A 27,978-nucleotide genomic window follows, 5' to 3' on the forward strand; every position below is an offset into this window, starting at 1 on the left:
ATCCGTGAGCGATCTGGCCCCGGGAGGCTGGGGAGCAGCTGGAGCGCGGCCGCCGCGGCAGCAACTCTGCACTGCCGGCCGGAGGCGCGGTCCCTAGGCCCGGAGCTCGGGGCAGGCCCCTGGGGAGTTGGCGCCGCTAGCCCGAAGCTGCGAGGTCCGCCCCTGCTCTTCTCCGAGGGCGCGGAGGTGAGCAGGTCCGAGAAGGGCGCGCGACGAGGTGTAAGCGGCGGAGTTGGGGGAGTTGAGGGTCAGGATGCGATCGGCGCCACGCGCTGCATCCCTTTTCCTGGGATTCCGCGCCTCTGCGGCGCCCGCCGAGGGCTGCCGGGTTTCCTGGTCCCTGGCACCTTGAGGCGGTGAGTGGGAAGGGTGGGGAAGGGTATCTGTTCCACAGATTCCTCCCCTTACTCCTCCGGGTCCTCCCGGGGCTCCCAGAAGGTTGGGTGGGCCCAGGAGAAAGGAGGCCAGGAGAGACCTAGTCTCAGATAGGAGGGGCCCCCAAAGGGGCCTTACCTTACCCTCCCTGGTAGTCTCCTTATGGCTTTGCGTTCTTGCAGCCCATTTCATTGAAGATCCTGCGGCGCTGCTTTTGCGAATGGATATTTCTAGTAGTCATTTTGTTTATTACCCACTGACGTGACCTTGGCGTGTTTAGGCCATTATGTGTTAGAAAGTAATTGACCTCTTCTTTGAGTGTCCTAAATTATCTGAGCCCTGTATTCAGCCTCAGCCAAAACTTGTTGAAAATTATGCCCTAAAAATCCTGCTCTTAAAATAGAGCAGGGAGATAAAGAGAATTTTTGTCGAGAGGTTTCTCTTTATCTTCCCCACCCCTTGGAGAAGGATTGGTGTCAGTTTTTACTCCTCAGGCGGTACGTTTTTTAGATGGGATAACTTATTCTAGGCCATGGTTAATTGTCACTCATCAGCGTGGATCAAAGTGGGAGAAGTAGAATTCGAACTTTTGCCCCATCCCCATCCTCTTGACTCTGATTACATTCCAGTCCTGTTAACTGCCCCGCTGCTACAGGGAACATTTTTAGTTCTCTCAAACCACGTCCCCCACCACACCCTACACACCTTTTGTTCACCTTTATTATGTCTTCATCATGTTGATAGACACATTTTTTTCTTTAAGGCCCTATTTTTGTTGTTGTTTTTGTCTTTCTAGGGCCGCGCTGGCGGCATATGGAGATTCCCAGGCTAGGGGTTGAATTGGAGCTGTAGCTGCCAGCCTATACCACAGCCACAGCAACGCGGGATCTGAACTGCCTCTGCGACCTACACCACAGCTCACGGCAAGGCCGGATCCTTAACCCACTGAGCAAGGCCGGGGATTGAACGTGTGTCCTCATGGATGCTAGTCGAGTTAGTTGACTGCTGAGCCATGATGGAAACTCTGTTTTTTGTTTGTTTGTTTAATAGACATTTATTCTGTTATATACAGTTGAACCTCTACACACAAACATGATTTAAGAATTTCTTTTTGATTGGGAAGGAATTTAGATCTCAAGAGGTTTTTCGAGCTTGCCACGTTTTGTGGAAACCATTTAAGTGGGACTTTTAAAAGACCCTTGAAAAACATATGAGAAAAATTGGTTCAAGGAAACCAGCAATTATATTTCAAAATCACTTATTAAGATAGCCAACCAAGAGTTGAACAGAATTGGGGCAATTGCTCTTCCATAATTCCTGCACACTCAAATCTACCCTGGGTAGCAGAAGCCTAGTTCAGTAGAAGACAGGATGCAAACAGGACATTGTGGTATGCCAGACACTAAGGTGGGCACAATTAATGGCCTGGCAAGTGTGTGGAATGGTGAGGATCATAAGGGGAGTTTGAGAAGGGATGAGAAAAATAACTATAGACAACACAAGAAGTTAGGTTGGAAACCATGAACTTGTATTGACACCAACCACATGACTTTTCTCAGCAGCCATATGGGAATGGATAAAGTGGCTTTACCCAAGAAAACTTTTAACACCTGATTAGACTTAGCAGTGTTTTCCCCCCTAAGGTGGCTTAGGGTCACAAACTAGTACTACAGATAAAACATTTAAAATTTTTATCTACATTTTTTTTATCCTCCCACACTTGAAAGGTATCTCATGGACACCAATTTCCCAGTCCTAGCATTATTTACAAACCTTACGGCTAGTAACCCCTGTCTCATTTACTTAATGTTCAGTTTCCATCAGTTTCAATATCTGCCAGTGTAAACACCATGACTATTTCGCATGGGATTGAATCAGGAATTCCATGTTTTATGTCAACTTCAATGGTACCATGGAGGCCAAGGCAGGTTAATTTATGTTAACCTGGATTTGTTTCATTTTTAAGAGAATCTTTTTGCCACGGTTTATTCAATTCTCTTAAAAATGGTGGCAGGAGTTCCCATCATGGATCAGTGGAAACAAATCTGACTAGTATCCATGACGACACAGGTTCAATCCCTGGCCTCACTCAGTGGGTTAAGGATCCGGCATTGCCGTGAGCTGTGGTGTAGGCTGCAGACACGGCTTGGATCTGGCATTGCTGCAGAGGCTGCAGCTCTGATTCGACCCCTAGCCTGGGAACCTCCATATGCCTCAGGTGAGGCCCTAAAAAGACAAAACAAAATAAGAAAAATGGTGGCAGTCTTTTACTTTTCTTCCTTTTGGAAGCAGCAGTTACATAAATGGATTAGATTTAAGTCTAAAAATGTGGGCCCTAGTCAACTTTCATTATTTTTCTGCATATGATCATGATAAAGGATTAGGACATCTTTCACATTTTTAAGGAGAATCCAATTTATAGTTTGTTAAGGCTCTATTTTTTGTTTGTTCTGCAGCTCTCTGTTATTTCAAAGCTTAAAAGCTATCTTCAGAAGAAAAATACTCATCCTAGATATTTTGCAGGATATTTAGAAACGTAATTGGAAGGGCTGCAGTTTCTTTCTCTTAGCTAGTTGGTTTTTTAAAGGGTGAGGGAATGAGACAATATCAATAATGATGACTTGAGCTAACCGTGCAGAAATGAAATGAAAGCTGTGTCTCTGGGTCATTTTTTATTGTATTGGTGACATGGAAAATAGACTTGTAGTGAATGACATAATTATATATTAATACTGAAAAAAAGCAGCAGAGATGACAGCATTTTTCAAAGAAAGGATCACACGTAAGTGAGAAAGGTGAGAAAGAAGGTACACCAAAAGTTTGACTGTGGTTTCAATAAAGAGCACAAGGGGGCCACCAGGAGATGCCTGTATTCTGTCTGTGCTCAGCCAGTAATCATGACATTGACATATCACTTACTCCCTTTGGACCCACATGTCTTTGTCAGCAAAATGAGGGATTTTATCTAGAGACCTATTACATCTCTTTTTGGCCCTGACGTTTTTGTATGTATTTGAAAACGAAGGATATTTATTGCATTCTTATTTACTATGTGCCAGGCATTGTGGAGGTAGTGATGGATGAGACAAAAATGTGGTTCTGCCTTCAAGGAGCTTATTGTCTGGTAGGGGAAATAGTAATGGATAAAGAAACAATTACATAAGAAAGGAAACTTAGCCAGGACTCAGTAATGGATAAAGAAACAATTACATAAGAATGGAAATTTAGCTAGGGCTAAGTAATGGATAAAGAAACAATTACATAAGAAAGGAAACTTAGCAAGGGCTCAAAACAAAGCAATATGGGAGAGAATTGTTCTACTGGAGAGACATATTGTGCAGGTGCAATGTACCTAGGATGGGAAAGTGATCTTTACTTCCAGAAAAGGATACTGAGGCTAGACTACGGGGAGTAACAGTCATACAGGATGACACTGGAGAGGTGTCCTGGGGCTAGCCAGTTCGTTCAGAGCATTCAGGTCAAGTTCATTCAGGTCAGGAAGGTGACTGTAGTTCAAAAGCAACAGGAAGCCCATTGATTTTTAAGGAGGTGAAATACATCATCAGATTTATGTTTTAAGATGATTTTAGCTGCTGTTTGGAGAATCATTTGGAAAGAGGCAAAGGAGTAGAGAGACCCGTTAAAAAATGTTTATAGAGTTCAGGTGAGAGGTGATACAGCTGGATTAAGTTGGTGTCATTGGAGAGAGATTTAAGAAATATTTCAGAGAACAGAAGTTGGTGTTGGATTTTATGTCCCATTTTATGAGGGAAAGCAAAGGCTTGAGGATCACTCCCAGATTTCTGGCTTGAGCAACCAATACGTAATGACATTATTTACTGAAAGGAATTTTGGATGAATGCAAACAGGCCTGGGTAGAAAAAGAACTTTGTTTTGAACCTAAGTTTGAGATGTCTCTGAGGAGGTCATCACCACACTGGAACATTCTGAATATTGAGTGTTATGGGATAACAGGAACAAAAAGTATGCTGTGCTGTGAGATGACACATTTTAAGGAATGGCACTGCCCCTTCCAAGAAAATGAAGAGAGGAAATTGCAGATAGCAAGTGGACCTTCTGATTCGGCTCCTGCCTGTGTGGGAAAGGGGAAAGGGCTGCATATGTATGTTCCAGCTTCCAGCGTTATTCTCTCCTTAGGATTATTTTTCATTATTTTAAACAACAATATGAAAAGGAGCGTCATCGAGGATCAAAAAGCCACATCTGTTATCTCCAAATACCAAAATGAATATTAGATTGAATCTTGACTCTTTTGGTAGAGTTGTTTTCTATCTTGGCTGCATGTTAAAACACCTGGGATCTAAAGAAAAAAAAAATCCTGATGCCCAAGCCGAACCCCAGACCGATTAAGTAAAAATCTGGGTAGAAGGGTGGTGGCGCCTAGGTATCACTATGTGATAAAGCTCCACAGTGCAGGTGGAGTTGAGCATCACTGCTTTAGAAGGTCGTTCTCTACTGTGGTAAGAGGCAGCTCTGAGACTGCAGTTCTGTTTCTCCACTTACCCAGGGAGCAGAACCCTCTATTGCTCCCATCGCACCCAGCAGAGTCAGCAAAACTCAGGTCACAGTCTGCTGTGTGTGAAAGTCATTGGGGCTTCTTTCAGGACACTAAGGGAGGTAGGATTTTTTTCCAAGAGGATTTTACCCTTGACAGTTCTATTAAGATTTGAGTAATAACAGTTACTGCTGGTGGCAATTTTTTAAAATTGGGTTGTGGTGATGGTTGCATAACTGTAAATATACTGAAAATTATTAATTTATACATTTAATTAGAATAGGTAAATTTCATGATATGTCAATTACATCTCAATAGAGTATTTTTTTTAAGTTGCTGTATATGTTTCAGTGTTCATTATTTCACTGTATTGATTGGATGGCCAGGAAGCCAGTGCCTGTTATGTGTCATTGAAGTACTAACACCAAGCCGAATGCCTGGTGGAGAGGGCTTAATAAGACATTGGGTAGGGGAATGGTTGGGGAAGAATGGCTAGATAGATGGATGAGTATCTCTATGATCTTTGATTACGGACTGATTGGTAAATTGATGTCAATCGCCAGAGATCCCTAAATTTTATAGTGCCAGTAGGCGTTGTTGCCATTTGGAACCTGTTTTACAGTATGGCATTGAAATTAGGGAAGTGGGTTTATGTAGAGGCTAGAATACCAGCCCTTTCATAGAAGATTTTTTATGAGTTACTGAACCACAGAAAAACCTGTATTTGCTAGCGAATAAAAACAGGTATTCTTATCTAAAAGTACCATCTGTAACAAGGTTACAAGATGAGGAAATTATGACCCTCTACTCCCAGCTTCGTTTAGACATCCTCCCCGGTCTGGTTAACGTGCAGAGCAGTGAAAGCCCAGGTCTGCACAAGACTCATGGCTGTGTTGACACAGCAGGCTAAACTCTGAGGTGGATGGAGGGATGTGTATAGCGTCTCCTCTGGCCTAGATAAAGAAGAGAAGTGGGTGGGTGGGGAGGTTTTGTGGGATGTAGTTGCTTTAATTTATTGAAGACTATCCTAAAAGTTTTTATTAACTGAAGTCCTTGGGTAATACGTTTTTTTTTTTTTTTTTTGGTCTTTTGTCTTTTTGTTGTTGTTGTTGTGCTATTTCTTGGGCCGCTCCCTCGGCATATGGAGGTTCCCAGGCTAGGGGTCCAATCGGAGCTGTAGCCACCGGACTACGCCAGAGCCACAGCAACGCGGGATCTGAGCCAGGTCTGCAACCTACACCACAGCTCAAGGCAACGCCGGATCGTTAACCCACTGAGCAAGGGCAGGGACTGTACCTGCAACCTCATGGTTCCTAGTCGGATTCGTTAACCACTGCGCCACGACGGGAACTCCCGGTAATACGTTTTTTAAATTAAATTGCCAGACTAACCAGATTTAACCAGAAAGCTTTTTTGTTGAAAATCTTACTAACAAGAATTAGACTGCTTTCTTATCCTAGTAATTGCAACATAATAAAGTTTTGTTTTGGTGATTTAGGACCTAGAAATGTCAAAATCATACCCATATAAAGATATACGCTGAATACATACCAAGCCTAAGAAATATCTTGGAAGTTACATGAAATTTTGAATTTGTCTCATTAAAATCCTGGTTATTTGAAAATTTTGGAAGGCTTGGAGTTAGTCAAGCTTTTGTTTTAATGCTAGTATATTTCTTTTCTGAAAACTCTTTGGTTGGTTCTAAAAAACATGAAGTTCCCATCATGGCAGAGCGGAGTTCCCATTATGGCAGAGCAGAGGCAAATCCGACTAGGAACCATCAGGTTTCAGGTTCAATCCCTGGCCCTGCTCAGTGGGTTAAGATCTGGTGTTGCGGTGAGCTGTGGTGTAGGTTGCAGACTCGGCTCAGATATGGTGCTGCTCTGTCTCTGGCGTAGGCGGGTGGCTACAGCTCTGATTGGACACCTAGCCTGGGAACCTCTATATGCCACAGATGTGGCCCTAAAAGGATAAAAGACAAAAAAAAAAAAAGATGCTCAAATCTAAGTGTGAAATATTAAATCACTTGCAACTAATGTAGTTTATAAATGGAATTTCAAAGAATAAATCTGCATAGTTTTAATAAAATTACTATTTCATAATTTTAGGGAAATGATTTTTAAATGAGGATGCATACAAATTACCCAGGAGTTTCAGTTGAAGGAAAGAATTCAATCATCTTACTTAAATGGATTTTAATATTCAAACAGTGAATACCTCATTACATTAGGGTGGTTATTCTCAAACTTAAATATGAGGAGTTCCCATTGTGGCTCACCAACAGAACTAGTATCCTTGAGGATGCAGTTCGAACCCTGGCCTTGCTAACCTAATCCAGGATCCAGTGTTGCCATGAGCTGTGGCACATGTAGGTTACAGATGTGTCTTGGATCCCATGGTTTGTGGCTAGCTATGGTGTAGGCCAGCAGCTGTAGCTCCAATTCAACCCCTAGCCTGGGAACTTCCATATGCCAGAGTTGCAGACCTAAAAAGAAAAAAAAACTTTACTGTGTATCAGAATCACCTGAGGGCTTTTAAGATTAAAGCTTGCTGGGTTCCACCCCCAGGATTTCTGATTTGGGAGGTCTGGGGTAGGGCCTAAGAATTTACATCTCTAACAAGTTCCCAGGTGATCTTGAAGCTGCTGCTGCTGCTGCTTCTGTGACCCACTGCTTTAAGAAATCACATTCTAGGAGTTCCTGTTGTGGCTCAGTGATAAGGAACCTGATCAGTATCCATGAGGATGCCGGTTCAATCAATCCCTGGCCTCACTCAGTGGGTTAAGGGTCCAGTGTTGCTATGAGCTGTAGAGTAGGTCAAAGACCTGGTGCAGATCTGACGTTGCTGTGGCTGTGGTGTAGGCTGGCAGCTGCAGCTCTGATTTGACCCTAGCCTGGGAACCTCCATATGCCTCGGGTGAGGCCCTAAAAAGACAAAATAAATAAATATATGAAGGAAATCACATAATTTTTCAAACAGAATTTCAGCTTTGCCTCTGGTGTTTTCTAAAGGGCTTAAGAACTTCTTCCACAAAATAACAATTTAAAAAAAGTCCCACCTCTACCCTCAGAGAAATTCTTCTTTGTCATAAACAGTTGGGTTTTGTATGTTTATTTAAATCTGGAGAGAATGTAGAGGTTATCTTTTTTTAGCCCAAAGTAAACATCACCATTTAGTTACAGAAAATTTGAATGGGATATTTCATTTGAGGATTAAGGAGACATCTCCGCAGCAGTGAGCTTGCCCCAGGGTACTTTTATCCCCTCCCAAAAGGGTGTTCTCTGCTGCAGGCCTACAGAGCCCTTCTCATAGAGTGCTTCTATGTTAGTGGTTCTCGACTGGTAGATTTTATAGGCCAGTAAAATAAAAAGGAAAGTGAGGATCTATATGGGACTGACAACTGAAACAGCTGTTATAACCTTATGAAAAAAAGGACATTTTGACCCTGAAAAGTAGTTAAGACATATTCAAAGTAAAGGACAATTTGTTCAATTAAAAATTTTATGAAAAACTCCCTACTGTATCCATATAATTTTTAATTGCTGTAGACTAATGATAGCTTCATATATGGGAACCAGTGCCCTAGCTCTTTCAAAGGAAGGTCACAGAAAGCCAAATTTAATTTGGGATCCTTATAGCTTTAAGCTAGAATGAACCTGTGGTACACTGTCATGAACCTGGCTTGAAGACATTCTGTGTAATTTAAAGACTATTTTGCAAGTACAATTTATATGTCTATTTTTGTGTATGTATTATATATATATATATATATGAGCACAGAAATATATAATGAAGAGGAAAGGGAACACTATGATATTTTCTCTCACCGATTTGCTAGAATATCTTTGTGCTGATCGTACAATCTAGTTCTTAATCATATGCTGATATGAGGATTTTTTTCTGCTTTTTATTCCAAGTACAGCCTGTCTCTTCCTAACTAGAGTATAAACAACTTAAATGTAAGCACCTTGATTCTCTTCTTCATCTCTTAAGTGCAAAACGCACAGTGGCCTGAATATATTCATGCTGGGTCACAGCAGGAGCATCTGCCTTTAGATTGTAGTTGTGTCACTCTTTGTCAGTGGAAATGTACCATGGAAGGTGTTTATTACTCTTATTTTTTTTATTTTTTTATTTTTTTGTCTTTTTGCTGTTTCTTTGGGCCACTCCCGTGGCATATGGAGATTCCCAGGCTAGGGGTCCAATCGGAGCTGTAGCTGCCAGCCTACGCCAGAGCCACAGCAACGCGGGATCCGAGCCGGGTCTGCAACCTACACCACAGCTCATGGCAACGCCAGATCGTTAACCCACTGAGCAAGGGCAGGGACCGAACCCGCAACCTCATGGTTCCTAGTCGGATTCGTTAACCACTGCGCCACGACGGGAACTCCTACTCTTATTTTGTAAACTTGTGGGCCTTTTTCAGCGATTGACATTATTCACTTATTCCTTTTTTGTAGCTATCACAATTGTAAGCCTCAGCTCAGCTGTTAACTGAATGCGCCAAAGTGATGGCTTAGCTAACTGGAAATCGATGAGATTTTGTTCCAGTGTCTTGGCACCCATAGTTTGTGGAGATGAATTGCTTTTAGGTCTGAGTACGAGTGAGATCCATAGGACACAGACCCACTCCTCGGCTCGTTTCCCCTCTCCTCTAGAAGCAGTGCACACCTTCAGAACATCTGCAGAGCTCCCAGCAACCGATCATGTTTTGTTTTGTTGTAGTAATAAATTTAGGTCTTTGGTTGGCTTTGATCTAAAAAGTGAAATTAGGGAGTTCCCACTGTGGCTCAGCAGTTAGCGACCTAGTATCCATGAGGACATGGGTTCGATCCCTGGCCTCACTCAGTGTGTTAAGGATCCGGCTTGCCGTGAGCTGTGGTGTAGGTCCAGATGTGGCTTGGATCCTGCATTGCTGTGGCTGTGGCACAGGCCTGCAGCTGCAGCTCCGATTGGACCCCTAGCCTGGGAACTTCCATATGCCGTGGGAGCAGCCCTAAAAAGAAAAAAAAAAAACACCAAATAAATAAATAAATATGAAAAGCGGATTTATTTATTTATTTATTTCCAGAATTTCTAACGTTATAGCTTTGGATTTACCTAAAACTGTTCTAAGCTGAGATTCGTATTTTAATTGTTTAGAGTTAGTATTTCTTTTAGAGACTATCGTTATGGGTGACATTTGGTGACCTCAACAGTTTTAAGATTCCCCATAGAATATTTGCATTACAGTTTTATAATAAGCAGAGGTTGGAAGACTCATATTTGAAGTCTGGTTGTGTTCTACAAACTGCAAATTGCTAAAGTTCTCTTCATCTAACATAGGCATAATGTGTACTTCATAGCCATGTGAGAATTAAATAAGGTAGTATATATGAAAATATTGTGAACTATGAAATAGCACACAAGCATATGGCATTATTATCAGATGCTTTCAGCGACACACAAATAATCCATCTCAGATCCATTAAAAGTTGGGGGTTTTTTCTCTATTATGAATGCTTTTATTTTCCTTACAACTTTGATTAAAAGGTCTCATTTATTAGGCCAACTTCCGTGTATCGTCACAGTCATACTCCTTAAAGGGTTCAGTTAGAACTTGCCATTAGAAATACGGTGTGAATAAGGCCCAGACATGTTAGGGCAGAATCCCCTATTAATATGTATAAAACACACAGTGTAGTGAGGGACCCAGAGATGACATCATTAGGCCCTAATGTATTTTTACCTGTTCGTATTCTGATTTGCAGAAGAGGTTTGAACTTGCTTTGTAAAATAAGCAGATAAGTGATACTTTTTTGTTTTTCTTTCTTTTTTTTTTTTTTTCATTTGAAAGGGTCTTGATCATCATGATTCTTAAAGATTTTGTAATTCTTATATCTGGGGAGATGCTACAGTCTACTCAGAAGAACTTGGAACTGGGGTAAAGAAAGGAACATGGGTTCCTGCATAAGAGTCTAGTACTTTTTGACCCTCAGATAATATATATGATTGGGTGAGTTGGTCAGTTCACCTTGAATTGGTTAATAAAATGAGCATTGATTAATTACCTTTGGTTCCTTCAACTGCTCCTGATTCCCCAAATAGCCAAGGATATTCAGAGGATGTTGGCAGTTTTGTTCTATCCTGGTACCTTGGAACCCCACTTGCTCTTGTAGATGCCGGGATCACTCCAAGGGAAAGTGGATAATTACTCCCCCTTCTGTCTTGAAAAGTAGGAAATGAACTATGTAATAGATTGAAAAACAGTGCGTTTTCTCCTTTCCCAGGATCCAAGTTAGACATTAAGATGATTAAGTAATGCTCAGGAGCAATGACAAGGTCAAAAAAGACATATGCTTCAGTATTCATAATTTCATCGTACTGATTAGATGGCCAGGAAGCCAGTGAGAATATACTAACATAAACACAACCATCACTTTTCCACCTTGCCTTCACCCACGTAACCAAAGAAAAAGCTCTTTCTTAAATTCCTAACATATACCCACATGACACATACCTTAGTTGGTCTTCCTGGGTTCTAATCCTGGTTCCTTGAGCTTCTCTCTTGTAACCTTGTACAAATCAGTTATTTTCTGCGTGTGTCAGTTTCCTCATCTGCAAAATGGACATGACAATATTAGTACCTATCTCAAGGGTAGTTGTGGGGATTCAGTTAGTTCATTTGTAAAGCACAAACAGCTGTACGCTGTATGAGTATTAGTAATATTATCTTTCTAAAGATTAATTTATTGACGTATTTGGAGTCATTGAACATGCTCCATTTCTAGGGTAAAAAATTGGATTTTCCTGGCTCCAGAAATTTCAAATTTCATTTATTAAAAACCAAAAAAACATGTTTGTTTAAAACATTCCACCTGTTCCTGTAAAATGCATTAAGTTCTCTGAAGTGATCCACATACGCTGTTTGTATAAAGGAAATTGTGCAATGAGGATAAAATGGAACAGTATTTTCCATCCAGTCTTCACAGTGACACTGATTCATGGCAATCTGATTGGTGTTTTTGAGCAGGTTACCGCACACATGAACCTTTCAGATGTTAGTCACTCAGATTAAAAAGTGTTAGTCACTCAGATTAAAAAGAAGTCGAGGAGTTCCCGTTGTGGCTCAGTGGTAATGAACCTGACTTGTATCCATGAGGATGTGGTTTGATCCCTGGCCTTGTCCCATGGATCAAGGATCCCTTGTTGATGTGGCTGTAGTTTAGGCTGGCAGCTACAGCTTGGATTCAACCCCTAGCCTGAGAACTTCCACATGCCATGGGTGTGGCCCTAAAAAGATAAAAAAAAAAAAAAAATTGACAAAGTTTTCTGGAAAAAATAACTGCATCAGATTCAATACAACCAATGCAAAAAGGAGGAAAAAAAGATTTCATAAGTATTATGTAATTAAGGCCATAAACACATTACTAACCCCCTTTTCACAGGGAAGCTGTCCTTCTGTTAGTAGGACATAGGGTGAATGATATGTCTCTGGTATTTAATTAATCCTTTGTTATATTTTAGTGCCTATTTTTCTTAAACTATTATTTAAGAGTCAGAGTTCATTTTTTTTAGTAGCTGATTTGGCTTTTTTTCATTTAATAATAAAGTCACATACTGGCTACTGAGGAGAGCATAGTTTACAGACCCTACTCCAAATGACTCTAGACAGTTTGCTTCATTTGCTTATTACTGGCTTTCCATCTTTGGTTGTCTTGTACGCTATGATGAAGTATAACTGTCCTTCTCTACTTCTAGCAGCATTTCTAGCTTGTTACTTCCAATCTGCCGAGAAGCTAAATAATCAAACTTAATAGAACTGTGTTTTTTAATAAGTTGTCTGCTGATGAAAATTTCATTTTCTTTCCTTTTGTGTTCTAGAGCCTTGCTGTTCAAAGAGGGGCCCAGAGACCAGCAGCATTGGCACCACATTATTAGAAATGCAAAATCTGGGGCCTCACTCCAGACCTACTGCATCAGAATCTGCTTTTTAACAATATTCTCAGGTGATTCATGTGCATGTCAAGCTCCACTTGAGCACATCCACTTTGTGACAGTCCATTTTTCTATTTCAAGATGTTTTTAGCTTACAAATTTTGTCTTGCTATGTTCAAGGTTATATAGCTTGCCCAACAATTTTACCTCCAGAAACAAGGGACGTTGTTAAAACGTCTAGAAGTTTATTTATATTTGGTGATAGGTGCAGAGAACCAGCTCAGCAGGTGAGGGTTAAAGAACAGGTGCTGTAACACTTAAGAAAAGATTAACATAAAACAAGACACAGAGACATTTAATTTAATCAAAGGTGGGAACCGGGGAACTCGAGATCTCATGGACCAAGAGCACTGCCGCAAGAAACCACACTGTTTTTATTGTGTTCTTTAGGATTACGTCAAGTGAGGAGGGGGCTGCAGGTGCTGAATAGTTTTTTTTTTTAAAGTCATGTAGCTGATTAAACTCTTACTCTGACCTTTAAGCATTTAACAATCATGTGTAAAGAGGAAGCCAGGCATCAGCTATCTATGCATAGCATCTAGAGAACCACCATTATGCTTCCACAAAGGTTGTGCCTAGGTCCAAACATTCTCCTTGCTGATGCATATCCTGCTAGACCCCTCATAAACCCCTTGGGGCCATGAGGCTCATCATCCTCTTATCTTTTTTTTTTTTTTTTTTTTTTTTTTTTTTTTTTTTTTTTTTTTTTTTTTTTTTTTTTTGTCTTTTGTCTTTTGGTCTGTTGTTGTTGTTGTTGCTATTTCTTGGGCCGCTCCCGCGGCATATGGAGGTTCCCAGGCTAGGGGTTGAATCGGAGCTGTAGCCACCAGCCTACGCCAGAGCCACAGCAACGCGGGATCCGAGCCGCGTCTGCGACCTACACCACAGCTCACGGCAACGCCGGATCGTTAACCCACTGAGCAAGGGCAGGGACCGAACCCGCGACCTCATGGTTCCTAGTCGGATTCGTTAACCACTGCGCCACGACGGGAACTCCTCATCCTCTTATCTTAACAGGACCTATCATGCTGTGCAAACGGCATGCCCATCTGCACAGGTCCGGCATACCTAGACCAATTATGTCCTCATTCAGCTGACCACATGAATGACTTATGCCTTTTGGTCTTAGTTCTTAAGCTTAAATTATTTACCAGCACAGCAACTGTTTTTCAAGCAAGACAAGATGGAATTTTCAGGATAGAAAATAGAAGCAGAGAGACTATGAAAAGACTGTAGAAACATGTCTCCCAACAGATAGTTAATTGATGAGTGTGTTCTTTTCTCTCCCTAGGACGTCCCTGGTGACCTTGGAAGAGTCCGTATCATGGAATCGATCTCTATGATGGGAAGCCCTAAGAGCCTTAGTGAAACTTTTTTGCCTAATGGCATAAATGGTATCAAAGATGCAAGGAAGGTCACTGTAGGTGTAATTGGAAGTGGGGATTTTGCTAAATCCCTGACCATTCGACTTATTAGATGTGGCTATCATGTGGTCATAGGAAGCAGAAATCCTAAATTTGCTTCCGAGTTTTTTCCTCATGTAGTAGATGTCACTCACCATGAAGATGCTCTAATAAAAACAAATATAATATTTGTTGCTATACATAGAGAACATTACACCTCCCTTTGGGACCTGAGACATCTGCTTGTGGGTAAAATCCTGATTGATGTGAGCAACAACATGAGAATAAACCAATACCCAGAATCCAATGCGGAATATTTGGCTTCATTGTTCCCAGACTCCTTGATTGTGAAAGGATTTAATGTGGTCTCAGCTTGGGCACTTCAGTTAGGACCTAAGGATGCCAGCCGGCAGGTATGTATTTTTAAATTTAATTCTTATTTACCTGGTATTTTGTACTTAGTTAAACAAATATATATATTTAAAAACCAGGAGTTCCCTTAGGCTCAGAGGGTTAAGAACCTGACATAGTGTCTGTGAGGATGTGGGTTTGATCCCTGGCCTTGCTCAGTGGGTTAAGGATCTGGTGTTGCTATAAGCTGCAGCATAGATACCAGATGCAGCTTGGATCTGGCATAGCTGTGGCTGTGGTGTAGACCCCTAGCCCAGGAACTTCCATATGCTGCAGGTGTGGCTGTAAACATAAATAATTTTTTTAAAAAGTGAGTTAAAAGCCAAATTCTGATTCTTTCCAATAATTATCATTTTGTAAACTACATACAAGCTCCTAAAGAGTCATGGCCTGACTTTGTATGGGCTCATTTCTGTTCCCAAAATGATGTGAAAAGCTGAGAAAATAATTTGAATTTACCTGTCATAATCAGCTAATTCAAGAAAAAGGTAAGAGTGGTAGATGAATAATGGGCCATCTCCTTGCTTCCTCAAAAATAGCAGCAATCTCAAACATGTCTTTTTTCTTTCCCTCTCTCCCTCCCACCCTCTATTCTATTCTCCCATCTTCCTTCCTTGCAGCTATTTGGCAAACAGTATCCCATCTCTGTATGAAATTCTAATATGATTCCAAGAAAACGCTTTAGAAGTACCCTTCTGTTTTACATAGATTATTCATAGAACTTTAGTACAGTTTGTTTCAAGAGTAGGTTGTAATCTGCGTAGGGAAGGTAGAAGCAGATTGGATATCTGTTTCTCTTTTATTCCATGGTTCTATCTAGTTTAACTTGAGAATAAAGCACTGGGAAGCACCATCAGTGCTTTTGTGGAATGAGAACTTTTGTAAATAAACACATAAAATAGTGCACCTTAAAAATCTTTCAAAAGTGTGTTTATGCATTATAATGAAGCATGATGGTAAGTCATTATTTTTGTCCATAAAGACAGTTGAGTAGATGGCTTAGAAAATCAAGTATTATATCGATGTCTGCTATCAGAATCATGATAACCATTCCCTTTCAGGTGTTTAATTTGCAAGACCTGGTACAAGAATATATACTTACTTTCCTACTTTCCTAGAGGCTGTTTCTGCATATCCACAAAGGTTTAGCAGTGGATACAAATCAAGCAAATTAGAGATAACCCTGAATTTAATCCTTTGCCCGTATTCATGATAATTGTAATTATTCAACAACCAAAAAAATTATGGAACAGAGATTAAGTTCGGTGTGAGCTACAGGAAGAGTTTCATTTGTATCTTATAGTCCTCGTGTCTTTATGACTGATTTATTCTTTTAAGTTTATTATAAAATTTTACAATCTAGTTTATTTTCCCAGTGAATTTTCAAAAAGTTTAATTCACCATTGTCACAGCTGTAACAAACTGAGACTTGTAATACACTGATCGGTAATAAATTGAGAATGCTTTTCCTTACTTAGTATATATTTATCTACTGTCCCTGTTCCATTTTAGAAGTTCATGAACATTCATGTAATAGTATAGACTTTGTCGCTTATCTGGCTAATGTTAGATAAAATTAATAATTCTAAGAGCTCTACATTCACACCATTATGTAACTAGGTTTAGCTGGCAAGCATCTTAGTGTGGTCTGTTCCAGAGCCCTTATAGAAACATCTTCAGGGGTATATTTAGGAATTTGTTTTTCCTGAACATTGCTCTGAGAGTTTATAGCAGTATTTTCTAACTGTAATCATGGCTCGCGCCAGCAATGAACTTAGTGCTCAACAAATATTTGTTTAATACTCAAATACATTAATAATATCTAAGAGGTTTTGATAGTTTGCAAGCCCACTCTAACCCCCACTGATCACAATCACATCATTAGACTTCCTATAGAGGTAACACCTCTTAGAAATGGCAGTTACTTTACTATTTAAATTAAGCCTAATAATGCCATTTTTCTCCCCCCAGATAATAGTATCCTCACTTAAAGATGAAAAATTTCATAATTCCGACTGATGAAATATACTTGAGATTATCCATGGTTTTGGTGAATTGGTTTCTAAGCCAAAAGATAAATTTTATAAACAGTACAGATCATGACATAATTTAGTGGTTTTAATCGCAAACTCAGCCACCCAGAGTCCATACCCATCTTTTCCCTTATAAGGCAGTACTTACAATCACTCTACTGGGCAGAATCACTACAGTCCTAGTACTGAGTACTGTCTAACAAAGCCTGGAGAGCCAGCCCCACTGGGTTTCCTGCTGGAGGGAGAGAGCTGGGTGGGGGAGGGGCACGGCCAGCAGCTCAGACTCCACCTAGGCTGCTGCAGGGAAGACCTTAGCTTGTGGGCTCAGAGCCTTGCCTAGAAACCTTTCTTCCTCCTGCCTCCCTTTACCCTGAGGACTTCTGATCCTCAAGCCAGATTTTTGGGCATTTTGTTTTTCATGTCATCGAAGGTAGCAAGGACTTTGTTGTTTTTATGACACTATCTTAACCTATAAATAGATTAATAAATTAACAAATGCTTTATTCTTAATTTTTTGCATCATCCAAGGTCATCACAAGTGATGCTCCATGGATTAAATGTTTGTTTCTATTTTTATAAGCAACAGTAGTAATGATGAATCTTCTGTTTTTTTTTTCCCCCACAGGTTTACATATGCAGCAACAATATTCAGGCTCGACAACAGGTTATTGAACTTGCCCGTCAGTTGAATTTCATTCCCGTTGACTTGGGATCATTATCATCAGCCAGGGAGATTGAAAATTTACCCCTGCGATTATTTACTCTCTGGAGAGGGCCAGTGGTGGTAGCCATAAGCCTGGCCACATTTTTCTTTCTTTATTCCTTTGTCCGAGATGTGATACATCCATATGCTAGAAACCAACAGAGTGACTTTTACAAGATTCCTATTGAGATTGTGAATAAAACCTTGCCCATCGTTGCCATTACTTTGCTGTCCCTGGTCTACCTGGCAGGTCTCCTGGCAGCTGCTTATCAGCTTTATTATGGCACCAAGTATAGGCGATTTCCACCTTGGCTTGAGACCTGGTTACAGTGTAGAAAACAACTTGGGTTACTCAGCTTTTTCTTCGCATCAGTCCATGTTGCCTACAGCCTCTGCTTACCCATGAGAAGGTCAGAGAGATACCTCTTTCTCAATATGGCTTATCAGCAGGTATGGAATATGCTTGATATTTATCTGATGCTAATAAAATACTTGATTAGTATAATTTGTAAAATAGGAGATTTAAAATAGTTTAAAACTTTACATACGTGGTAATAGAAATTTTGGTATATAAATATACGCTAAAGGGAGGGGAAATAATTGTTCTTTAAACAATGTTTGTTTGTTTGTTTTTTGTCTTTTTGCCATTTCTTGGGCCGCTCCCGCGGCATATGGAGGTTCCCAGGCTAGGGGTCTAATTGGAGCTGTAGCCACCGGCCTACGCCAGAGCCACAGCAACTTGGGTTCTGGGCCGCGTATGCAACCCACACCACAGTTCACGGCAACGCCGGATCATCAACCCACTGAGCAAGGGCAGGGATCGAACCCGTAACCTCATAGTTCCTTGTCGGATTCGTTAACCACTGCGCCATGACGGGAACTCCTAAACAATGTTTTATGCATAAGAATTACATGGCTAATTCAGAATCATTTAAGGTAAAAGCTGCTGCCAGAATAAAAACAGAAGTGAAGAATTAGGTTTCTTCTTTCTTTTTTTTTTTTAAATGATACGATTGCAGTGATTACTTTCAGCATCAAACAGTTAATATTTTATAATTGGCCGTGTTCCACGAAATAATAAGGCAGCTTTCATTAAACATATATAATAAAATTAGAAATCAGTGAAAATATAAAATAGAATAGGAAGTCAAGATCAGGAGACACACACAAGGTTTTTGTTATCAAATAGCAGGAAAGATACTGGTTCCTCAGGTGAAGCTTTTCTGGCACTTAGCTCTTCAGGAAAATCTCAGGTAATAGCTTCATGGAAGGGGCTTGATGATGGAATAGACTGATTTTCCTCAATAATTTCCATTCAGCAAATATAAGGTCTCATTGAAGCTCTCTGTGGCATTTCTCAATAAAAACTGAGGACATCAGCAAACACATGTGTAAAAGCTTTAGCATTTTATAAAAGAAGCAAGGCATCATGGTCCAAATATGTAGCATCCAGCACTTAAAATTGTTGCAACAATAAAACCTAAAATAACTTAAAAAAAAAATCACTAGATTGACATTCTTTAAGCTGTTCTCTCTAGACATAAGCACTTCTCTTAACTGAATACTAAGGCTTTGATATATGCTCCATCAGCTTCCTCACCTCCTTCAAATCTTTTCTTCAGTTTGTGGACACAACCAATGAACAATCAATAATAAGACTAGAAGAGCATTTTATTCATTCTAAATTGAGGACAGTAGCCTGGAAACCGCCTCCTCTCAGGAGCTCTGAGGGGACTGCTCTGAAGAGGTGGGGTGGGAGCCAGTACGTGTATGAATTTTTTAGATAGGAAATGAATGTAGTCAAGCATACATCTTTGATAAAAGATTATTGTTAATCAGAAAGGATGGATTAAAATCAAGTTAATGATTTTAGTGCTTTTTTCAGTATGGGAAGATATAAGAATCTGGGGTCATTGCAATTCTTTCTAAAATACAAGTCTTAATTCAAAGCACAGAAATCCTCATCCATTTTTTGTGTTTTTTTGTTTGTTTGTTTGTTTGAATTCCCCTTAGGGCCCACCGTCAATTGACAATGGGTTGTGACTGAACCCTTTGTATAACTTGATAAAATAGATGTACAATGTATGTTTCACAGGCTATAAGAAAGGCTGGGTTTTGTTTGTTTGTTTTTATTTTTGTTTTTTGCTTTTTAGGGTCCCACCTGTGGTATATGGAAATTCCTAGGCTAGGGGTTGAATAAGAGGTGCAGCTTCTGGCCTACGCCACAGCCATAGCAAGGCCAGATCCAGACCAAATCTGTGACCTACACCACAGGTCATGACAACGCCAGATCCTTAACCCACTGAGCCAGGCCAGGAATTGAACCCCCATCCTTAAGGATACTAGTCAGGTTTGTAACCTGCTGAGCCAAAACTGGAACCCCTAGAAAGGCTGTTTTAGTTAGTATAAAGTTCAGGCCAAATCATGTATAAACCAGAATGACTTCCCCATACCTCAATATGGGAAAATTTCTTTCATCAAGTTCTTATCCCTTCAGAGAGGCCTTCATTGGAGACCATTTCACTTGCTTTGACTCAGCCCTGATATTCCCAGCCCCTCCTACTTCCCTGCTCTGCCTTCTCTTTGTTCAGTGAGATTTACCACCTTCCGACATAATTTGTGTTGTTTATTATATTTACTGTTGTCTGCCCTCTCTCATCAGAATATATGTTCCTAAGAGGAGAGCTCTTTATCCAATTTGTTCAGTGATAAATGCCGAAGGCCTGGAACTGTGCCTCACACACAGTAGACACCCAAAAAGCACATTCGTGGGATGAAAGGATGAATTGGGAGGGTAGGTAGATCCAGGTTGTAATTTCTGGGTGGACTGGAGTATGCTGTTATTCTCTATTGTTGTATAGACACAAAGGAGATAATAATAGTCTTTTTCCACAGAGGAGCTCTATGGCTCTTTTCTGGACATTGGTGTGATTGCTTCAGGGAACTAATGGCTAAGAAATACCTTTTCTCTTTTTTTAAAATTTCTAGTAAGAGTTCTCTTGTGGCACAGTGGGTTAAGGATCTGGCATTGTCACTGCAGCAGCTTGGGTCGCTGCTGTGGCACAGGTTTGATCACTGACCCAGGAATTTCCACATGGCCATGAGCACAAGCAAATATAAACAAACAAACAAATAAATAAAACTTCAAATATGTTTGGTTAACCAAGTTGGACAAAAAGTTAACCTGGTGTTAAGTTAAAATCTTTTCCATTAACATATTATTTAAATCAAAGCTTTAACCCGAGGAATCCAACCCTTGATTTATACTCTAATCATATTGTTTGCATATAAATAGGAAATTCTAAAAGTAGTCCTTATGCAGAATACAACAATTCAGAGTTAATCATGTCTGGCTTGATTATAAATGCATTATCAATGTAAGGGGAAGACGTAGAAAATGAGGAATGAGGCGGTTGGACAGCTGGAACTGTATATTAATGAGGCCATTCAAGTGGATAAATATTTGAGCTCCACTGGGGAAATCCCTGCTTCCTAGGGAAAAGAAGGTAAGAGATTAATCAACATATAAATATTCCTTCTGTGAGAGAGGAAGACAGACATAGTTTGGAAATTCCCTGCCTGGATTCTAAGTTGAACTAATGCCAGAATGTACCCAAAATATTCAACCAAGTTTAAACGGACTTGTAAAAGAACCTGAAAACTAAGTCTGACTGCCAGTACTTCTTTTGTGTCCACTTTTGTGTTGCTCTGGAACCAACCGCTCATATCTCATGGTCTTGGAACACACAGGGTCCCTCTCACCGTGATGCATTGCAAATATGACAACAGATAAACCCACCCCTCTCACAGGTGTCTGAGGAAGGAGAGAATCTTGGTCCTCTTTTCTTTGAATTCTCTCTTTCCTTTCCCACACCTGGAAAAATACCATCCAGTAATAGGTTCTCTATAACAGTTTGTTAAATTGAATTATTGCCACTTAAATATGTCCATATATGATATATTCTTAGGCCAAGAGTGAACTGTGCTGAATCAGTTAATGTTCTACCAAATAAAGGAAATTTATGTTTGCTTTCTTGCTAGGTTCATGCAAATATTGAAAACTCTTGGAACGAGGAAGAAGTTTGGAGAATTGAAATGTATATCTCCTTTGGCATAATGAGCCTTGGCTTACTTTCCCTCCTGGCAGTCACCTCCATCCCTTCCGTGAGCAATGCTTTAAATTGGAGGGAATTCAGTTTCATTCAGGTACATGGATTTGTTTAATGAAGGATTGGTTGGCATAAAATTTAAGTACAGTTAAATACAGTTGAATTTTAAATATGCTCCTTATAAAAGAATGCTTCTAAGACTGCTATTTATGCATCCAGCTTATGGAACACATATTGCTAGAGGCCAGCTAAGGACCATTCTCGTTTAGTAAGTGAAAGGTCAGTACGGGATTTTACTGGAAGGCTTTGATAGCATTGCCTACTATGTTACAGATAAAAGTTATTTTAAAAAGAAAAAGAAAAAAAAAAGAAAGTGGGGGATGAGTGAGCTCAGATCAAGTTTAGCACCAAAGTCAATTATTATTAGCCAAATGAATGAAGACATTTTATATTTTCAGTCACCGTGTTCTGTCTAGAAAAATCTTATTAATTGTAATTCAAGTGAGGAGAAGCACAGTGTGAATATTTTAAAGGAAATGTGTGTAGATATGTACAAATGCAAGCAGTAGCAAAACTAGGTTAATGGATTATGACAAGTAACCAGCCTTGTTAGTACATATATTTGGTACATTAGTCATGGGTGTCTATAAAGTGGTTTCAAAATAACATTGTGTTCTTTGATCAAACATTCACTTTCTCTAGTAATAACTATTTAATAATTTGTGTATTTTAAAAAGATGTAACTCAAATTTAGATGTTACCTAAATTACAACAAAATCAGCATTGGTTGAATCCAAATGGTTTATAGTACGATATGCAGATGAGTGTCATTTGGCCACACACTAAATTTTGGGGGTTTTTTGTTCATTTGTTTGCCTATTCACTTGAGCTATGTTTTTTTAAAGTGATCTAAAAGTCTCATTCAAATTAAGGGCATGTCCCTCATCTAAATTTATTTTTCCTTTTTGAAGGAAAGAAAATGTGAATACTCTCCTAACTGCTGGTTTAATTACAGCCGAAAAGAAATAGAAGGAGGCCCTCTGATAAAAGGTGCTAGCTAGACAGGTGCAAATTAGCATTATAAATTTAGATGAGTAATTGCAAGCAGAACAATTTTCTGCTTGAGAGTCGATCCTTTCCCAGTGAAGTCAGATATTACATTATTATGCTGATTTAACATAATAACATTATTATGTTGGTGTAACATAATATTATTATCCTGATGTACCATTTTATGGAACGTAGACCATTTTTCAAACAACCAATTAAACATAATGTAGGGAACCCAAAATGCTGATCTTTTCGATTTCAACCTGTAAACTCTATAACGAAGTATTCTTAATCTCATTTAATATGGTCAATAAATACACGTGTTTGAAATGCTATTTATATTACATATTAATACTATGATTTTTTGGGAGTCCCTGTTGTGGCTCAGTGGAAACAAACCCAACTAGTAGCCCTGAGGATGTGGGTTTGATGCCTAGCCTTGCTCGGTGGTTTGCTGTGGCTGTGATGTAGGCTGGCAGCTGCAGCTCTGATTTGACCTCTAGCCTGGGAATTTCCATATGCCACAGATGTGGCCATTAAAAAAAAAAAAAAAAAAAACTATGATTTTTTTCATATTTATCTTCACCTAGTGTGTGTACCATGGAAATGCTCATCAGCATTTAGTTTTATTATATATATGTATGTATAAATATATGTATACATATATATAGCATATATACACACATACACATTTTTAAAAATATATGATGGGTAGAAATGTGGATAACCGTTATAAACAAGTTTTGCAGTTTTTATCAGTATTCTTAAGGGAAAGCCAGATGTTTGGGCCAATAATCCCACTATTAGAAACCAGTGCTAAAGAAATAAACCAAAATAAAGAAAAAGCTTAAAGTGACATTATAGTTGAGGAAAGTAGGAAACAGTAAATGGTCAATAAAAAGGAATGGTCAGGTAAATTAAAGGACATCCATTCGGTGGAATATTATATAGCATTAAGGTCATGTTTTCATATTTAATGACGAGTAAAAGGCTCTGGATATGAACAAAATTACCAGAATATTATGGCCTCATTCGTGTAAGGGAAAATGTGCATATAAATACATAATATATATATGAAAATATTAAAATTATTTAATTCAGTAGAGAACAACTAATAACTCAGAAATTAAGACACATTGTATTATTGAAATATAAACATGGGTACAGCTAGATGGCTTACTTTGTGAGTTCAGATAATTTGCTTATTATTCTTTGTGTCTTTTTCTTCCTCCCCTCACCCAAGTCTACACTTGGCTATGTCGCTCTGCTCATAAGTACTTTCCATGTTTTAATTTATGGATGGAAGCGAGCTTTTGAAGAAGAGTACTACAGGTTTTATACACCACCAAACTTTGTTCTTGCTCTTGTTTTGCCCTCAATTGTAATTCTGGGTAAGATCATTCTACTCCTTCCATGTATAAGCCGAAAGCTAAAGAGAATTAAAAAAGGCTGGGAAAAGAACCAATTTCTAGAAGAAGGTTTTGGAGGAGCAGTTCCTCATCTCTCACCAGAGAGGGTTACAGTTATGTGATGATAAATGGTGCTCCCTGATGCCATATAAAGTTCTACCCATGCCATTATTTTTATGACTTCTTTCATCTTCAGTTGCAAGTGCACCGTCAAATTGCTGTTGGCTGAAACCTGGTCAGTGAGATCTCAACTGAATTAGTAGTAGAACTTTCTTGAAATTTATTTTCACAAATGTCATATTTTGCCAATATGAGCTTTTATGGTTAACTTGTTGAAATGTAGGTATGTTTTTTCTGTTTTGCACAACTGTAACACTTTTGGTGTCTTAAACTTTATTCCATAATCAGGCAGAAATATTTATATATAGTCACTAAATATAGATACAACATAAAAAAAAAAAAACCTTCAAACCAGCAGAACTTTAAATTTTGGGGAGTTTTTCATTTTCGTTTTTTTTCTTCTTTTGGCTTCCCCATAGCATAGGGAGTTCCCAGGCCAGGGATCAGATCTGAGCTGCAGTTGCGACCTATGCTACAGCTGTAGCAACACCAGATCCTTAACCCACTGGCCAGGTCAGGGATTGAACCTGTGTTCCAGCGCTCTAGAGATGCCACTGATCCCATTGCACCACAGTGGGAACTCCTGGAACTTTAAGTTTTAATATAATTCGATGGATATGTTTTTTTCTAAAGTTTAAGTAAGGTTTTTAATTATTTCCAGCTTAAGACATAAAAATGAATAATCATACATTATTTTTAAGACAGACACATTACATTAGTATCCAGATAAGAGTGCATGGCAACATCCCTGTATTTCTTTATTTCTTTTGTAAGATAACGTTTGAAGAATATAATTAGTTGTAGGAACCAATGTGATTTCTTTTTTTTTTTTTTTTTTTAAGGGATGCACCCACAACATATGAAAGTTCCCAGACCAGGGGTCAGATCGGAGCTGCAGCTGCCAGCCTATCAAGCCACATCTGCAATCTATACCACATCTCATGGCAACGCTGGACCCTTGACACACTGAGCAAGGCCAGGGATCGAACCTGCATCCTCATGGATACTTAATTGGGTTTGAAATCTGATGAGCCACAACAGGAACTCCCTGAACCAATGTGATTTCTGAACAAACACAAATTAAAGAGACAAATTGAACTTGAAATTATATTTAAAATGCATTGGAGACATGAAATACACATGATGATGCATACCTCATGAAAGATTTGATTCTTTACCTTGTTACAGAGAAGTTGTATTTGCATCTTAATATGCTGATAAGGGAGAAGATAGTAATATATGGCCTCCAAAACTGATTTTTTTAATGTAGTACCAATCCTGGGAATCTTAAAATTGTTTCTGGTTAGAGAGAAAGTGTTAAGTTTACACACAAGTAGTTGCTTATGAACTGATCTATGCCGTTGCACCTTAGCCTGTCATACTCTGTGTGGTATAAGATTTTATTGCCATTTAATTGTGGGATTTTTAACATGCCAGGGATTGTTCTAAGCTCTTTACATGTATTATCCCATTCAATATTTACAACAACCCCATTGCAGAGGCAATTCTTTTCCTCATTTTCATTTAAGAAAACTGAAGGATAGAAAAGTGAAGTAATATGCTCAAGGTCAAACAGTTAGCGACAGAGCCCACATTCAAGTCCAGGCACTTATATTTCAGAGGCCATGGTTTCAACCACTAGGCTATATGACCCCTGCTCCATCCACATGCATACCAGTCTAGATGCTTCCTCTTTTGTGTAAAGACATTGACATTCTTCACAGTGTGTTGTGGGTATCAAAAGATATAAAAAGATACTACAATCATAAATTTATTATTACTTGTGGGGTAATCCACACTTACCCTAGGAGGGGATCTTGCCTGAGAAAGGAGCTTGGAGATCCATGGCTGTCTGTATGCCTCTCTGTGCAGTGAGGGACTCCAGCAGAGATAGGACCATAGCAGTCTTAATGAACCACTGAGGTCCTACACAGTATTACAAAGTCTCTGTAAAGTTGGTCACCTCTTTTTGTCTTTTTCTCAAGAAGTCCTCCTTCCTGCTCAGCCATTCACTGGGGAGCAGTTTGCAAGCATGAAGGATATTTAAATGAGTGGTTAATTATAAATCTACTCTATAGACACATAATCATACAAACTATTCATGAAATTTTTCAGTGCTGACATTCCGCATTAAAATTGCATTTTGTTCATGCATTGGTTAGAAGGCCCTACATTTTTTTCCTTTTGCTCTTTCCTTATTAAAATAGAAAGTTGCAGATAAGATATAATTATGTGCATTCCTCTTCCTGGAATTAAAACATTTCTAAGCTTACCTAGTAAGGTTCTACTAAATCCAGCTGCCGAAAATAAAAGGACATTTACTTAGTGGGGGCTATCTTTCCCACCAATGGCTCTTTCCCTAAAACTGCATCATGTCAGTTTGGTAAACCACTCATGATTCTGATGTTCTCTTCTTGATGAATTTTAATATCTTATACTTTTTAATTGAGCTTTTCATTTTCTATATTTTAATTACATTCTTTCCCTCTTAATAATCATTTACTTGTTAGTTCTCAGTAGGGATTCAGTTGGGTGATAACTTAAATACCTATAAAATATATAGTGGACTAGTGAAATTAACAGCTTTTCTTTTTTCAATTTTATTGGAGTATAGTTGACTTACAGTGTGTGTAATGGCATTTTTAATACTCTCTTGTTCATTAGTTCCACTTGTTTTAAGCCCATGCTTTTGCCAGTTAATATGAAAATACAGTGAAATATTTTTAAAAGTTAGATGACTGTTGAAATGTATTACTGCATGTATATATCAATTAGTCAGCAATATAAATAAAATTGTCACTATTAGAGCTAAAGGGGGCTTTTGAAAACATGAAAAAACAAAGTTTATGAAAATGTATATAAGATGTAATTGTTTCAAATAGTAATATCTCCTTTTCAGTACAACAATGAAATAATTTTGAAGTTTGAGAATAAATATATTCATTATAATTCTAAATGTTTAAAAAAGCTCTTCTGAAAGTGCAAAAAAAATTGACTTTTAATTGCTTTACTTAAATAACTTTTAATTGCTTTATTTTACTATTTCCTACCTGATTATTTTTCTTTTCTTTTAATTTAATTTTATTGGATGATTATTTTTCTTAATCATTATTTTTCATAATCATTCTTTAAAAATCATTACTTTGGCCTTAGAAGTAGGACTGAATTCTGCTCTTGCTAGATGTTAAAAAGCAGTGGGAACATCAAAAGTAATGGGATTTTTTTTTCCCCCTCAACTGAATTTTGAGAAGTTCCCCTGAGAAAATAATAAGAATATAGAAAATAAACCTAGTCTTGATCCTATGCAAAAAAAAAAATTTAATTTTTTTCCTAAAAGGAAGTTAATCATTGACTAAATCTTGCTACCTAGGTTTCATATGTAGATTTCATATCTTCTCCATTAAGAATATTTAAAATCATGTTTAAATAAGAATATATTCATTCTAGCATATATTTTTCAAAACATGGAAATTAGCCTAGATTGCCTACATGTAGAGATTTTTATTTAAATTTTAAAATATTTTAAAAGTATAAACAAATTATATTTATAGGTATTTATCAGAGATGATTATTTTGTGGTACATACTGGATTGGTTAATGAACTTCAGTGTTAAACTACCTGATTGATTGCTTATAAATTAGCATAAGCTTGAGTTGATTAAGGAATTTTACTTTGAAAATTAATTTGGTAATAGTAACTTAATATATATTCATGCTTACAGTCAAATTATGAAAATTATTTGTGTAAAAGGGCTTCAAGAATATGTCATATCCAATTTTTGTATTGTTTATCCCATGTTATATGATAAAATACTCTTTTTAATTGCCTTTTGCCATTAAACCATTTATTTCATAATAAGGTCTGTATAGAG

The 27,978-nt window shown here is 38.6% G+C and overlaps 2 protein-coding genes across 3 annotated transcripts in view; one reads left to right on the forward strand and one right to left on the reverse strand.

Moving 5' to 3' along the window:
- The window catches only part of LOC106504949 (uncharacterized), a 631,734-nt gene extending 631,137 nt beyond the window's left edge, over positions 1 to 597 (reverse strand). Inside the window, exon 1 of the mRNA XM_084977002.1 lies at positions 519 to 597. The gene's annotated coding sequence lies outside the window, so the exon portion shown is untranslated. The remainder of the gene's footprint in view (positions 1 to 518) is intronic.
- STEAP2 (STEAP2 metalloreductase) lies at positions 33 to 27,962 on the forward strand. Of its 2 annotated transcripts, XM_003357423.5 has the most exons (6): positions 33 to 186; positions 12,755 to 12,879; positions 14,160 to 14,684; positions 17,341 to 17,868; positions 21,460 to 21,624; positions 23,821 to 27,962. In XM_003357423.5, the coding sequence occupies exons 3-6, from the start codon at positions 14,193 to 14,195 to the stop codon at positions 24,106 to 24,108; spliced, it is 1,473 nt and encodes a 490-aa protein (XP_003357471.1). In that variant the 5' UTR covers positions 33 to 186; positions 12,755 to 12,879; positions 14,160 to 14,192; the 3' UTR covers positions 24,109 to 27,962. The 2 variants fall into 2 exon arrangements, with proteins under 2 accessions (XP_003357471.1, XP_013835118.1); XM_013979664.3 differs by lacking the exon at positions 12,755 to 12,879.
- The last annotated feature ends 16 nt before the right edge of the window (positions 27,963 to 27,978 follow it).

The sequence above is a fragment of the Sus scrofa genome, chromosome 9, assembly GCF_054392235.1.
Source record: "Sus scrofa isolate SSC_HxYL_T2T_F1_AM1 chromosome 9, Sscrofa_HxYL_maternal_Yorkshire_Landrace_v2.0, whole genome shotgun sequence".
Classification (NCBI taxonomy): Eukaryota; Metazoa; Chordata; class Mammalia; order Artiodactyla; family Suidae; genus Sus; species Sus scrofa.